A 15,754-nucleotide genomic window follows, 5' to 3' on the forward strand; every position below is an offset into this window, starting at 1 on the left:
GCGTGTATCGGTCTGGGGACGGTCGGGAATAATAAATATATCCCTGGGGATGTCTCTCCCTCCACATCGCGTGTGCTGTGTTGTTGTTTTGTTGTGTGCGCTGTGTTGTGTTGTTGTTGTTGTCGTCGATTGTTGATGTTTTGTTTGTTGTCATCATCGTCACCGCCACCACCAGTGCCATCATAAGCCACCAGCCGCCCGCGCGCATCGCCTCGAACAGATCGATCTCCGAACACACCCAACGACTGGTCGCTGGCCCTTTAATCCAATCCGAGACTGTCGCATCTCACACTACTCATCTCTCAGCCCTCACATTCATTCATTTTCGTTTTTTCCCCCTCCCTTCCTTTCTTCCTTCGCCCTCCCTTCGTCCTCCCTTCCCTCCCCTCACTCTTGATCATCTCTATTCATCCCCTCCTGTGGTGCCCTTGTGTGCGAGCGTGAATGATTTGACGCTTTCCTCTTCCCACTCTATGCGCGACTCAGGAACTAGGTGGACCTTAAGCCCAATCTGACGTTCTTTCTCCTAGCAACCGAAGCCCTACCCCCATCTAGTTACGCGTGGCGTTGTCAGCGCCGTCCGTCGTTGCTGTCGTCACGATCTGGGATTGATCTCTCTTGCCCGTAGTGCGTCTTACTTGGAGATTCGACTCCGTTGGGCTTGGGCCAGCAAAGACGCACTTGCAATTAGGGAATTAGCAACCCACTACCTTCCCTCCACCACCACCGCTACCTCCCACTACCTTCCCGCTACACCACCATACCCACCAAACCCTCGCGTCAGATACCTAGGCCTCCTCCTCCTCTCCTCCTCCTCCTTTCCCACTCCCTCCGACCTCCGACTCTCCGACTCCCGCCGCCGTTCCCCGCCAATACTCAAACATCTCGACGTTTCCGCCTGGGCTCAGCGGGACGATTCGTCGCTTCAACAGCATCCTCTCTCACGCTTCGTTTTTCATCTACTACTTGTCTCGTTATTGTAATACACACCAGTTGCCTTGTCCGACTACTCCATTGGAATCCCTTCTCTTTCTCTCTCGGGAGTAACGAGGGACGAGAGCAGCAGTACAGAGTTTATCTCGGGGCCGCGCGCTATCGGATCTCTCACGAAACACCACACCAACATACCGTCATTTAATCACCCTTTCTTTTTTCTTCTTGAATTTCTCAGTCGCCCGCGGTGTTCTTTACGACTTCAGTTTTGTTTTCGGCTGGGGTCTAATCGCTCGCTCCACATCGCCAATAGGTTCTTTTAACATTCATTTTTAACGACACAAATCCTCCCGGCACCTCCATGCCGCCGCCTGCAGACATGGACGATCCTTTTACGACCCCAAGGATGGTGCGCGAATCCACACCACTAGACCTCTCCCCGCCGATTCTCACCCGCCCCACCACTTCCCCAGAACAGCTCAAGCGCACGTTACAGGCACATCTTGCCGAGACGCGGAAACGGAAGGATGGCGCCGAACGACTAGGCGAGGATCTGGTAAAGCAGGAGGAGGAGATCGAAGCGCGATTAAGGGAGCTGGAGGCGAGCGGCGGCAAGATCGACCCAGAACTTAAGAGGAAACTGGCCGAGCTTGAGAAAGAGTACAATGAGGTCGGACGTGAGACGTCGAGAGCCTTGTTGACGAACAAGATCATGAGCACGGGTAGTGCGTCGCCGCTGAATAGATCTAATGTGGGTACTTCGATCGATGGATACGGAATGGGCGTCGGTGATGCGGCATGTGGGTTTGGAAAGGAGTGGATGGCTGATGAGAAATAGCATAATTCGAACCCCTCGACCCTACAGTCTCAGGGGGCTGCGTCGCCATCCAAACCATCGCGACGACAACGGAATCAGGCTCCTTCGCGAACACATGATCTCGAGTTCGCGGCCGAACTGGGCCAAGGTCTTATCGCCGAGGTGCGCAAACTGCAGGCTCTTCTGTCCGAACGGGAGGAGGCGCTCAAGATTGTGCAACTGGAGAAATCGAGGCTGGAGGAACATGCAGAGTCGATCGAAGCCAGGCTGAGGTCGCTAGACGAGAGCGAGCAACGGTTCAAGGAGGAAAACTGGAACCTTGAGCTCATGATCCAGGATCTCCGATCGCAACAAGCCGAACAGAAGGAGGTCGAGACCCGCATGCAAGTCAACATCGCACAGCTCGAACATGAAAAGACAATGGTCATCAAAGAGCTGGACGATATGAAGCACCAGTTTGCGCGGATCAGCGACGATCTCGAGACAAGGACCAAGCACACCGAGACGGAAATCGGGTCGCTGCGCAGGGCTTTGGCTACACACGAAACCGAGAAAACCGGACTGCGGAGCAAGGTCGAGGAGCTCAAGGCGGAACTGGAGGAGAGTTACAAGACCACCATGCGCCTACGGAGTTTGCAGGAACGACAGGAGGCCGACGACAGGGACGACCCATTCGGCATCGACGCTCCGGATGACGATAATGAAGATGGTTCTCCTCCCCCGTCGCCGACAAAGCACACTCCACGACACGGACAACTGGAAGCCGAAACCCTAAAATCCAGTCTCCACCATGCCCATAGAATGATCCAGAACCTGCGATCGAATATGCACCGCGAGAAGACCGAAAAGAATGAACTCAAGCGGATGCTACAGGAGACCAGGGACGAACTAGAGTCCGCACGCAGTGGCTTTTCCAGTCCACCACAAAAGGAAAAGAGGCGTCGGCCGGATGGCACGTTCAAGAAGCTGCCACGGAGCAGTATCAACCTGCTGGGAATCGCTAGGAAGAGCCGCGATGAAATCGTCACCGAGTCGCCAATCGCAAGGCACGATGACGACTGGGAAGAGGCAGATCTGGACGACGAGGATGCTCGCTTCGGGAAAACCCCTGGCGCGTACATCTCGAGTGTTCCTCCCACTGATGTTGAGGGCGACTCTTCGTTTGAGACGGCCAATGAAAAGGATAGCAGCGACGTTTTCGACACTGCCACAGAAAACGAAGCCTACCTCAATAGGGGCGAGAGCCCTGTCTACGACGATCCCACATCCGGCGATGAGCTGACCGAGACCGAGGGAACACCTTCCCGATCTTTGAAACCAAAGGCTTCCCACCTCTCGTCGCGAAGCTTGCGACCATTGCGTCTGACCAAGCTGCGCCATCAACGAAGCAGCATTGTGTCTACTGCATCTACCGAAGATGAGGACGACCAATATGACGATTCTTTCTACCGCTACCAGCAGGAGCAGGAGGATATGTATTCCCCCGACGCCGAGTACGACGAAGAAGTCCTGAAGACACCATCGCACGTCAATAATCCTAGGATGAAGCTGCGTCTCAACAGGGCCCGAGGCAAAACAACCCAAAGGATCACTTCTTCTGACAGCAGCATGTTCAATTCCAACGTCTTTGGCAACATCGGTTCCAGCCCTGCTTCTGGACTCGGAAGCCCTGCGTCTTTCAACGATTCTCCTCGCGGCTTCAATTTCCGCACTTCCGCCGTCCCGCACGGACTTCACAAGAGTCTATTTGCCGAGCTTGGTAACAACAGCCCTGGCATGATGTCTGCGGACGGAGACGAGTATGGAGAGAGGAATACGCCCGGCAGGTTGCTGTCGCCCTCCCTGATGCCTCGTGAGATGGTTGAAATGGTGGATTCCGGCGTCATGACGGAAGAACCTTACCCAGAGATTCCGATTCTACTTGACGATTCCGCAAGTGACGCTGCAAGCGATCGTCCCTCAACCGCCGTCACCGTTGTCAATGACTCTGGTATGCTGGGTGTGGGATCCTTCGACCGCAAGCCAACTCTGGAAACTTTCAGAGAGTTGCCGCCACTCCCTGTCATGTACGATGTAGGAGTTCAGAGTGAGGAGGAAGTCAAGCCATCTATCGCCGAGACTGGAGTGCAGTCCGATGCGCCGTCAACTACTGAATACGGCACACAGTCCGATGAGATTGTTCTGCCGGAGACTTTGGAGATCGGTACACAATCCGACACGGCATCAACTACAGAGTTCGGTACCCAATCCGAGCCGCCGTCGACTGCAGAGTCCGGTAATCAGTCTGAGCCACCGTCGACTTCGGAATTTGGCATGCAATCAGACGAAGTCCCCGTGCCGGAAACTTCGGAATTCGGTACACAGTCGGACGAGATTATCCTACCGGAAACCTTGGAGATTGGCGTGCAGTCTGACGAGATTCTCGTACCGGCGACCATTGAGTTCGGTACACAATCCGACGCGGAGCCCGTCCTGATGACATCAGAGTCCGGAACCCAGTTCGATCCCGAGCTAGAGAAGTCCGAAGAGGAGGAACGGGAAACCGTATTCGTACCCATCGTCGCGCCGATCCCTCTCCCGAGCAAGGATGTGTCCGATAGGGGAACGCAGTTCGATCCGGAACCCGAGGAGGAAGCTAAGGTTCTCCCTATGCTGGAATTATCGCCGGTTTTCATACTCGTGGAGACGCTGCCTGTGGAGGAACCCCTGCCCGAACCAGTCATCATCATGGTACCTCGGGAAGAGGAGAAGAAGGTTGATCAGATCTTGGCCTTGGTCAAGGGGCCGTCTATCGATACTACACCGGTCGAGGAGGTTGCTCCAGAGTTTGTCCTGGTAAAGGGAGAGTCTGTGGATATTGCGCCCGTGGAGGAGGTTGCCCAGGAATTTGCCCTGGTCAAGGGAGACTTCGTGGAGACCGTTCCTGTGGACGAGGTTCCACCGACCTTTGTCCTGGTGAAAGGAGATTCCGTGGATGTTGCGCCCGTGGAGGAGGCCACTCAAACCTTTGTTATGGTACAAGGCGATTCTATCGAGATTGCGCCTGTGGAGGAGCCCATGCAGAAATTTGCTCTGGTACAGGGAGGCTCACTAGAGACGGTGCCTGTAGAGGAACCGCTGCCGGAGCCAGTTATCATCATGGTGCCTCGAAAAGAGGAGCCGAAGGAGATCCAAACCTTTACCTTGGTGAAGGGGGAATCTCTGGATACTGCGCCTATCGAGGAGCCTGTTGTGGAAAAACCGGCCCTTGTGCTCGATTTCTCCAAGATCATGGCGGTGTCAACCGAACCTATCAGTCCTGTTCGCGAAACTGCACCACCAATAACAGCGATGCCTATTATCACAACTGTCGATACATCGTTTTCTTCGGACGAGGTTACGCCAAAGAAGGTATCCGAGACTACCGACGGGGACTCGTCGCCGTCGCCGCCGCCTAGGTCAACTACGCCAACTTCTAACATCGGGCGTGGAGGCCTAGGGTTTTTCAGCTCGTTGTTCGGCCCGCGCAAACTGCCAGTTACACCCGAACGTGCCGAGCGCGCCGCATCACCTAGCGCAAAGAGCTTTTCTATGGAATCAGACGATGAGTATGGTATGGAAGAGGGCACGGTCCGACAGAAGAACACCCCCCGCCGGCCCGCGCTCAACATGTCTGTATCGACAGCTGATCAAGGCATCCAAACCGAACTTTCGCCGGATGCTTTCATCAATATCGTGAAAGAACCGCCGCAGGTGCAGACACCTAGGAAAATTCTTTTCGGTAGCACGTCAGAGCGAGCCTCGGTCAGGGAAGTGGCGCCCACTCCAAGTCTGCGATCGCTGGCATCCACGGAGAGCATCGCACTGCCTCTGCCTAACAGGCTGAACGGTGAAGTTGGTGGTGTTCGGATTGTTTCAGCGTCGTCGTCGGTGATTCGCCCAGACAGCTCATCGAGTATGCGCGAACAGCGAATGGGGTTCCCCCCGCTGCCAGAACACCATCAGGAACACATCGCTGCAGCCCAACAGAAGATGGGGTCGTCAGCCGACCACTCGATGGCCCCTCCACCAGTACCAACACAGAGGGCCAACGTGTCTTTCCGACCACGCACACCTGGTCAATCGGACCAATCACGTCGACCAATAACACCGGCGTCAACGTCGCATGCAGGCACCACACCAAAGCAATCGGCGAAATATTCTGCTACAAGAAGCGAGATTTCCTCACCAGAGTCGCGTCGCTCATCGCTTTCATCGTTCGTAACCGAAATGGACGATCGCTTCAACATTCAGAACGATGGATATCCCGCCCGGGGTGCCGGCAGCGAGTCACCATCCACCGATCCCAGAGTCATTCAGGCTATCACTCAGACGATGATTGGCGAATACCTATGGAAGTACACGCGCAACACCGGACGAGGCACAATATCGCACACCCGCCACAAGAGATTCTTCTGGATCCATCCGTATACTAGGACGTTGTACTGGAGCGACCGGGATCCACAGTCAGCGGGTCGAGCAGAGCTGCGCGCGAAGAGTGTTGCCATTGAGGCTGTCAGGGTCGTGACGGACGATAACCCAATGCCCCCCGGACTGCATAGGAAGAGTCTGGTCATCATCACCCCCGGTCGCACGCTCAAGTTCACAGCACCTACCAGCCAACGGCACGAGACGTGGTTCAGTGCGCTGTCGTACCTGTTGCTTCGTGACGGACAAGATGGAGCTATCGACGACACTGCGGCTCTCAACGACGATGATATGCGGGACTACAACCCTCAAGGTGGATACAGCACCGAGAGCTCGCTGCGACCTACCGTGCGTGGCGCTGCTTCATATTCGTCATTCCGGTCGCGCGTGACTCGGGAACCATCACCCACACGGAACGCATCTTCGCTGTCGAACCGACGACCTACCGAACGGGAGCGCATGCAGGGGAGTTTATCGCGATTGAGTAATATCTTCCGACCAGCGTCTGCTTTTGGCAGCCATAGCTCGAGGAACGACAATAGCGTGTACGGTATCAGCGAGGATGATAATTCGACGGAAGATCTTCAGCAGATGGAGCGTCAGGAAGTTGAGTTGGAACGGATGGAGAATGTTAGGGCGTGCTGCGATGGTTTGTTACTCCCATCACCGATTGTGATTCAATATTCTAACATGTGCATTAGGCAAACATGATGTCGGAACACTCCCCCGGAAAGGCGGAAAGGCTGGCGTCTTCCGACGAGGACAGGCCCACAACCACTCGCACTCGCACGGTTAAGCTTGCATCGTGTCATCGAGTGATTTTTTTTGTTTAATTTTTCCTTTTTTCCTTTTTGGGTTTTGGTAGTGGGGGGGTTTTACTGAACGGGTCATTTTCTCTATCCTTTCCGCAACACTTTTTTCTTTTCGTTCTGTGTGCGCATCTGTGTAGGCTATACACATTTGCATTTTCCTTTTGTATGAAACTGGGTTGGGTTGTCTGTCTGCAAGAGTGTGTGAGCGAAGGAGTCTTGGGAATGCTGACAATACTTGCTACTACAGCGAGGAGCCTCAATGGAAAGGTAGGAAAGGAAAGAAAGGGTGCAGAGAGTCGATACGATACGCTTGGGGGGGGAAGATTGTGGGATTGGATTGGATTGGATTGGCTTGGATTGGGAAAGCGGAGCTTTATGGTGTTTTAATCTCATTCACCAATCACTTGATTGGGTTGATTCCGAAGCACGGCGTTTTGTTTTGTCAACTTTCTATAGTTTTTGTTTTTTTTGCACCCTGTACAACTTTTCTTCTCCAGAGACTGACTGACTGGACTTGCCATATTTCTTTTTCCTTTTCGGTATTTTTCCTTTGTCATTGTTTGAGTCGAGTCTGTACTCCTACTGTCTTGTGGATTTTGGAGGAGGAGGACGGGGGGATACATCGGAGGAGCCGGAAGAGAAAGGAGAGGACAGACTGGGAGAGCTGTGTGTATTTTACGCCATTATGACCAGAAATCAACTTTCCCATCTCGTGATACATCTTCTTGTCTTTCCCACAGCTATCTTTTGCTAAGTTATTATATATTCTGCTACATACTATGGACATACACGAATCCCATCAGACATATAGCTCTCCATTTGTTTCTATTCATCATCGACCACCTGCAGCTCTTCCACGGTCGCATCCCCGCCCTCCCACCGAGACAGGAGGTTTGGTCGGGGAGTATAGCAAGCACGGAGAGAGCCGCCGGGTCGATGGAGAAGTCGTATTTGGCTTTTGGAATGGTCATCATCTGGGGGTATATTTCACATCCATACTTCTCCTCTCCCACTTCCACCACCAACCACCACCAACCGTCCCCCCGATCCCGACCCGGACCCGACCCGGACCCGACCCGAGGACTAGATCCGATTGAAAACTATATATTTGCTTTCCCATCATCGACTGCTTCTTGCTCGCTCGCTGGGAGGAGGAGGTGCTGGTCTAGGAGTGCGGAGTTTTGTCGTCATTTCTGCGGAAAGGGATGAGGGGGGGGGGGGGGGCGAGGGACGACGGCGGCGGCGGCGGAGATAGGAAGCGGAAGCGGAAGAGGAATCGACCTCTACGATTTCTGTTCGGTGTCATCCATGCCTCGAGCCCTCGTGGAAGAGGGGAAGCGGTGTGGGCTCTCTTTTGTCGTCATCAAGGTCTGTTCGTTTTAGTGGGAGTTGATCGAAAATGGAGGGGGAACGGGGGGCGAACCGTGGTGGATGTTGTGTGAAGAAGGAAAGAGGGAGGGAGAGGGGGCGCGGTAATATGGTACGCGTACGCCGGGTAACTACGTGTCTCTAATTCAGAAAATAGAGTGCGCCCCACGCTAGTCTGACTAGCTTCAGCTGCTACCCATGCAGCTGTCGCAAAAAAAGTTCGAATTGAGTCCTTCGTCCACTCTCCTTTTCCCCATTCTCCACGCAACCAGCAAGCAACACACGAACGATGTCGCTCAGTCTCTACAAACCTCTGGGCGATAATAACGAGGCGGTGCGACTGCAGGCTGCGCAGCAGCTCGCTGGCGAACTCTCGGAACTCCTGGCTGGCGAACACACAGAAAAGTCGAAGGCCGACGTCGACTATGCGTTGAAGCGGTTGACGAGGGGAATTGGCAGTGGAAGGGATAGCGCACGGCCGGGATTTGCCGTGGTGTTGACGGAGGTGAGTTCATGCGCTGGGAGGGTGGGCGGGGGAGTTTGGGCAGGGAGTTTTTTAAGGCTGATCACGGCGCAAGCCACACAGTTCCTGACGAACCTTGCCGCCGGCGGGAATGCCGAGAAGTGGGGGATCTCTCTGGACGATGCGGTAACAGCGGTGGTGAAGAATACGACGCCGCAGGGCCACTCGAGCGGACAGGAGGAGCGCGATGCGTGGCTGGGCCGGCTGTTTGGGCTGCAGAGTCTCGTGCAGAGCAATATCCTCTTCTCGACGGAGGATGCGGTGACCGAGAAGTATCCGGCCGTCCTGGACCTGCTGTTTGAGGTCGCGAATAAGAAGCCCTGGCTTATGGAGTCCTCCGCTTGGACTATTGCCGCCAGTGTTCCGAGGTGGCCGCAGGAGACGAGCGCGAAGGCTGCCGAGATCACCTACGCGAAGTTGATATCGAGCGGAATGGCGAAGACTGGCGAGGGCGTCGGGATTTGGTTGGCGCTGAGAGCGCACTTGCCCGAGGTCACCCCGCCAAAGGATGTGTGGAGCAAGGGATCGCCACTGGTCACCGGGAATCTAGCGACGCTTGCCAGAGTGCTGAAGGAGAGTGGGGCGAAGGAGGAAGGAATCAAGACCAAGGGCAGCTGGAATCCGAAACTTGGGTTCGTCTGGGAGTCGATACTCAATGTCTATTTTTCGGAGGAGGCGCAATGGAAGGCGGTCAGGGAAGGGAAACCGGCTGCGGCGGAGTGGGCCGAGTTTTGGAGGGCGGTTGTTGATGGTGAGTTCTTGCCTTTTCCCGTGTGTTTTTGACCCACATTCCTTTGCCTATGGATAAGCTGGCCGTTGTGAATCCTCTTCGGAGGGTTATCCTGCGGTCATCTATGGTTTGGACGTATACCGGAATACGTGGGAGAGCAATATTCGTTCGTTCTGTGCCATCTCCACCCTGACCTCTCCGAACTGAGAGACTCGGGACTTTGTGACTGGCATACATCTGGGTTTTCCCATAATCATTATTTATGAGGACCATAGCTAACTCATAACCCGCCCAGAAAGCCTGTTTTCGAGCTCATCAAGCGAAGAGCGCAAATTCTGGGGCTTCCTCTTCTTCCTCAAGGCCCTGGACCGCATCACTACACCCCCGGACCTCACCGCCATGTTCTCCAAGAACTTCATGCGCTGCATGACCAACCAGCTTGCTGATGTAGAACGGTACCTCAACAAGGCCGCGGCGAAGGTCTCGCGTGCCCTGATTGCAAAGTCAGAATCTGCAGCGTGGACAGCGCCAGTTATCTTCAAGCAGCTGGTGGCAAACAATGGATCGCCGAACTTTGATCAGCTCACCCGGACCAAGACCGTGGATAAGGTGTTGTGTTCCGCCGATGAAGCCGGGTTGGTCGAGGTCGTCAAGGTGCTCGGAGATGTCATTTCGAATCCCCTCGGATCGTTGTCGGACGTGGAGGACGGAACGAAGGTTGCGGAGGTCCGGAGGCAATGGGCAGCGGATCAAATCCTTTCAGCTATAAGAAGCGGGAAGACTGTCAAATCCGAGAGCTGGCTCAAGAAGGTCATCGAGCTGTTTGCTACCTATGGCTACTTTGATGTGGTGGACAAGAAAAAGAAGCCGGTTGTCCCCGTGACGACAATCAGCCAAGGAATGTTCAGAGCACGACTGATGAGTTCGCTCACGCACTTGATCACGTTGACAGCAGGTGTCGACAACAGCGAAAGCTGGCCGTACTTGGCGGTGAAGACCCTCGCCGAGCTGGAGGAGAAGAAGAACAGCTACAAATTTGTGGTCGAATTCGACGAAAAGATCGCCGAGGCTCTGGAAAAAGCTACCACAACGGTCGAGAAGCTGCGGAAAAAGCGGGCATCGGATCCTGCCGATATCCAGCTCCTCTCGTTCGAGCTCCTCTACTCGCTCATCATCCTGCAAGTGTACAACGGAGAATCGGATGCGCTCAGTGTACTCGAGGATCTGCAGTCCATTCAGAAGAAGATTTTGAAGCTGGAAGCGAAGGCGAAGAAATCGAAGAAGGGAAAGACTGCTGTGATTGAGGACGAGGAGATGAACATGGACATGGATCCGTCTGCGGTGCTAGTGGACATCCTGCTCTCTTTCTTGTCCAAGCCCTCTATGCTCCTCAAGCGTCTTGCACAGACCGTTTTTACCTCCTTTTGTGGATCCATCACCAGGGAGGGACTAGAGCGTTGCTTTGAGGTGCTGGAGACTAAAGAGGGCCTTGACGGCCAAGCTACGCTGTTCGATAACGAAAACGACGACGAGGAGGAGGAGGATGACGATGATATGGAAGATCTCGACTCAGATGTAGAAATGCTATCGAATCCCGAAGGCGACGACGACGGCGAAGACTCCGACGTTGAGTTCCTCTCCGCGAGCGAGTCCGAGTCGGAGTCCGAGTCCGTCGCCGACCGCAACGAAGAAGAAGCCCGCAAACTCGAAGCCGCCCTCCAAACCGTCCTTTCCGCACCCGCCGGCGAAGATTCCGATTCCGACGCGGACCTTGACGACGAAGCGATGCTCGCGCTCGACGCGCAGATCTCTAACATCTTCGCGAAGCGAAAGGAAGCCTCAAGCAAGAAGTCGCAGAAGAAGGAAGCAAAAGAATTGATCGTCCACTTCAAGGCGAAGATCCTAGAGCTTCTCGAGATCTTTGCAAAGACGGCGCCCCGGAGCCCACTGGCGCTCGAGATGTTGCTGCCATGCTTGGTCCTGTCAAGGTCTACGAGAGATCAGAAGCTCCAGGAGAAGGCGTTCGGCGTGGTCCGTACTTTCGCGCATAACTCTAAGCGCGAAGGACTCCCGGTGTTGAGCGGTGAGGATGTCGACCGCGCCTGGGAACTGTTGGAGGCTGTGCACGTCGAGGCTGGCAAGGGCGGCGCGAAAGGAAGACGGGCGACATGCTCCTCGGCTAGCATATTGGTCGTTAGGACACTCGCCGCTGCTGACGGTGATACGGTGGACACGTTGACGAGAGTCACGGCGGTCTACGGGGCTACGATGGCGCGCTGGGTGGCGGATCCGAAGTTAGGCATTGACAATGGGTTCTTTTCGGATTTGGTGGGATGGGCGGGAAGTGTTAGGGGGAAGTTTGGGAAAGAGGAAGTCCTGGCGCCCACGGTCGAGGTGGCTGTTGGGAAAGGGAAGGAGAAGCGGAAACGTGGTGAGAATGAGGATGAGGTGGTGGAGGTGAAAACTAATGGCGGCGGGAAGAATAAGAAGAGGAAGAAGGGTGGAAAGAAGGGGCGGAATTAGTTGGACCATGTGAAGGTCCTATGTACCATATATACCTGTCGCGGCATAATGGGTGTCGGACAATAAAAGCTGCCTTTTCCCGTTACAAGTAGAGATTGACCATTCCACTTCGCTCATCTAGAGTACACATCTACAACGCAAAGCTCCACACCTGTGTCTATTCCGGATGCTTCCCCGTAGCAAAGAAATTCTACCCGTTTATGTTAGCAATCACCAATTGGATTATAGGCAGCAAGCGGGGACATACCTTCTGTGCCTCACATCGGGCAGAGACACACATCGGACACCTCAACGCCATCTGCTTCGAGCTCCTCTGGGTCCCTTCCAGGTGCGACTTCGCAATATCCGCGAGTGCCTGAATAAACTCTGGATCGCCATTCAAGCTCTCGGCACGCTTGATGCCCTCCTGGCCCGTCTCCTCAATGATCTCCAAGTCCAGCTCATGCAGAGTCTCGATGTGATCACTCGTGAACGCAATCGGGATCAACAACAGATCCGTCTGTCCCTTCTTGACATAACTCTCCACCGTATTACTAGTCTGTGCGCCCAACCACGGACTCGGCCCGACCTGACTCTGCCACACCAGCCGATGTGCGTTCTTGAACCCCAGCTTCTCCATCACCGCATGCACCGTCGCCGCGACTTCCGCCGGGTATGGGTCTCCGCGGTTAACAACACTCATCGGCAGCGAATGCGCAGAAAACAGCAACACCACGTTATCCCGGCGGTCGGCGGGGTAAGTCGCCAGCTTCTCCTCGACGTGCCGTGCCACCACGCTCACCAGTCCCGGGTGCGTAGGCCAGCGGTCGATCACCGACCACTCGATCTGACCCTCGGGATCGTATTTCTTCGCCAGGCGCCACAGCTCGTTGAGACTGCTCCCGGTGGTGGAGCAGCTGTATTGCGGATACTGCGTGAATGCCACCGCCCGCCTCACTCCGTCCCGCTTCATCGCCAGGAACGTGTCCTCCGTAATCGGGTCCGCATACCGGAACGCTACGTAGGGCTTGTGCGGCGCCGTGGCTGGGTGGCTAAGATCGAGGATCTTGCATGCTCCCTGCGCTTGGATTTCGCTCCAGCGACGGATCGGAGAGCCCCCGCCAATCACGGTGTATTGAGCTTCGATTTTGGGGGTGCGTCGACGGGCGATCAGCGGGCCGAGGTATTTCTGGAGCGGGCCGAGCGGGATCAGGTCCGCGTCGGCGAAGAGACGTGACAGGAAGGTGGACACTTCGGGGATCGTGCTGGGGCCGCCCATGTTGAGGAGGACGATGGCTGTGCCGGTGTCATTTTTGCTGGTGGAGCTGGAGGTGGGGGAAACGGTGGCGAGACTGCGGGCGGAGGCGGTGAAGAAGGTTTTTGGGAGGGGATGGGTTCGGAGTGGGCGGAGGGAAGCCATTGTCGAAGTTGTGATGATGGTGGATGGAATTGAGTTGGATGGAGAGAGGATGGAGGCCGTGGTAGCTAGGAAGTAGTTGGAACACCTAGACCTCGATCTCCATGCCACTTCAAGGTTCTGGATCGCGAGCAACGCTAAGCCAGTAGATTGCCGACATTGACGCGCGGTAGAGAGGTAATTGACATGTGGTCATTGGTTGGATGACGTTGATAGCAGGAGGACGGTTTCGAAGCGGGGAGACAGGGGTTGGTTGCGATTGAAGACAAGAGCCGTGTCTTAGAAGTAGATTATGTAGACACACGGAGAGATGGAGCAAATTCTTCAGGCCAAATTTCATCCAATTCTGTTCAATTTACTCTTCATCTCCATCCTCTCTCTCTCGTCAGCTTCAGTCACTCACGGGACCCGAGAGCACGTGCTCAAGTGATCATATTCGGTAAATTCCACACCATGCGGCTCAACTTCCGCTTCAGTCTCATTTAGCGGTCTTTTAATAACAAGCCACCTCTCGACCTTCCAACCCACCGACCATCCCGCCAACCATCCTCCATCCAATTCATCTCAACCCCGCCGACCCAGCAGCAAGCAGCAAGCATCTAACCGGCTGGAAATTTTGCTGTTTTCATCACAGCTCTTTCAAGCTAAAACCACAGGAAGCAGCAAGACGATCTTCATCGACAGACGGGAACTTACACACATCAAACTTGTCACACTCAAAACAGCGGTTGTAGTTTTGCACTTACCACACTTGACTACATCACGACCCAGCAGCTGAAGAGGCCTGATCATCACCACCTGCTGATGCTACATTCGTGCTGATTGTGCTGTTATCGGACAACGTCACTAACCTCAAGGAGCGATTTTCCTGAACCCCAATCCCTGCCGGATTTCTTTTTACCACTAACACTTGCCCTTGCCTGCTTAAGAAGTGGCTAAGAGGCGAAGGAGAGAGTGAAGAGACCGATTCATAGAAAGAGTTGGATATATAGGTGGAAAGTGATAAGAAAGCGCGAAAAGAAAATAAGGGTTCAAGAGCAGAAGAAGTAGAAGTAAGGCGGAATACTCCATCATCGACACTCCTCCTCCTCCTCCTCCTCCATTCTCTTCAACTTCAACTTGCTCCACCCCTCATCCCTCCATCAGATTCATCGCCGGCATTCCTCTCGAGTTCTCCGTGGCGCGTGTCGATAACTATTCTGAGAGGAAAAAATAAGAGAGAGAGAAAAATAGAAAGAGAAAGAGAAAGAGAGAAGAGAGAGATAACAGAGAGACACAGCTGGAAAGAGAGAGAAACAGAAGTGACGTGAGAGAGGGAATACTTCACCCACGCCGCCACATCGTCACCCGCTTTCGTCTTCATCATCCTTACCCTTCCACTTCCCCTTCCACTCTCCTTCTCCTTTGCTGCGCAGCCATATCTACGCCATGAGTTGCTATCCTCCGACACCAGCATTTGGAAACTTCAACTTTGCTCCACAGAAAGCTGCTGTTGTCTCTAACTCGACTGACGTTCCCTCAGCGCCTGCCTCGAGTAACACCGTTGCTACTGCTGCTGCTGATGCTAGGCGAGTTACCGGCATCTTGCCATCGATGCAACGACAACCAATTCTCTCAAAGACTGACACCGTCACTGCGCCGCCTACTGAACGCGCCCCACCCGTCACCATGAACACTCACGACGAATCATCAGACAGCCTCGAAGAGGGCGAGCTCTCGGAGGCTCAGAGTCTGGCCAGTCCTTCTTCCAGCATCGGCATGAACATGTCCGGCGACGAAGGTAGGTGGACCCGTCCCGACGATGGCACCACGCGTGCCATCATGCCGCCAGTGGTCCTGTCGAGCACGCACACGTACGCGATTCTCACTGTATGTTTATAGGGCTGCATCCTACCGTCGACCATCTGCCGATGGTGCCTCCTGATAAATGGTACTCCTCGCACCACTCGCGACGACCCAGCTCCCCACAACTCTCGTCCCATCCAGACAGTCGCCAAACACCCCTAATGAGTCTACCTACTGACACAAAGCAACTTTGGAACAACAGGAATACACGGCCACGACCAACAAAATCGTCGCGTTCCCAACCCCCACCGCCACAGCAGAACAGGAACGGTGGAGGGAGAATTCTATCTAAAAATGACAGATACAGCGCCGCACATGATCAACGAACGACTGGTGACAAGGGCAAAGGTCAGTGGTGCAC

The 15,754-nt window shown here is 54.5% G+C and overlaps 3 protein-coding genes across 3 annotated transcripts; 2 read left to right on the top strand and 1 right to left on the bottom strand.

Annotated features, from left to right (window-relative positions):
- Positions 1-1,312: 1,312 nt before the first annotated feature.
- BZA05DRAFT_332519 (uncharacterized protein) lies at positions 1,313-6,992 on the top strand (the record flags this gene model as incomplete). The annotated part of the gene is made up of 6 exons (XM_051480653.1): positions 1,313-1,684; positions 1,772-3,989; positions 4,236-4,339; positions 4,451-4,555; positions 4,832-6,845; positions 6,898-6,992. 6 exons carry the CDS (start codon positions 1,313-1,315, stop codon positions 6,990-6,992), a joined length of 4,908 nt encoding a protein of 1,635 aa, XP_051342594.1.
- Positions 6,993-8,665: 1,673 nt separating this feature from the next.
- Positions 8,666-12,152, top strand: BZA05DRAFT_416142 (DNA polymerase phi-domain-containing protein; the record flags this gene model as incomplete). The annotated part of the gene is made up of 3 exons (XM_051485363.1): positions 8,666-8,881; positions 8,963-9,650; positions 9,925-12,152. The coding sequence occupies 3 exons, from the start codon at positions 8,666-8,668 to the stop codon at positions 12,150-12,152; spliced, it is 3,132 nt and encodes a 1,043-aa protein (XP_051342595.1).
- A 157-nt stretch (positions 12,153-12,309) lies between these two features.
- BZA05DRAFT_442153 (uncharacterized protein) lies at positions 12,310-13,551 on the bottom strand (the record flags this gene model as incomplete). The annotated part of the gene is made up of 2 exons (XM_051486726.1): positions 12,310-12,342; positions 12,400-13,551. The coding sequence occupies 2 exons, from the start codon at positions 13,549-13,551 to the stop codon at positions 12,310-12,312; spliced, it is 1,185 nt and encodes a 394-aa protein (XP_051342596.1).
- Between the last annotated feature and the right edge of the window lie 2,203 nt (positions 13,552-15,754).

Source organism: Tricharina praecox, assembly GCF_024521635.1.
Source record: "Tricharina praecox strain CBS 144465 chromosome Unknown BZA05scaffold_4, whole genome shotgun sequence".
Lineage (NCBI taxonomy): Eukaryota > Fungi > Ascomycota > Pezizomycetes > Pezizales > Pyronemataceae > Tricharina > Tricharina praecox.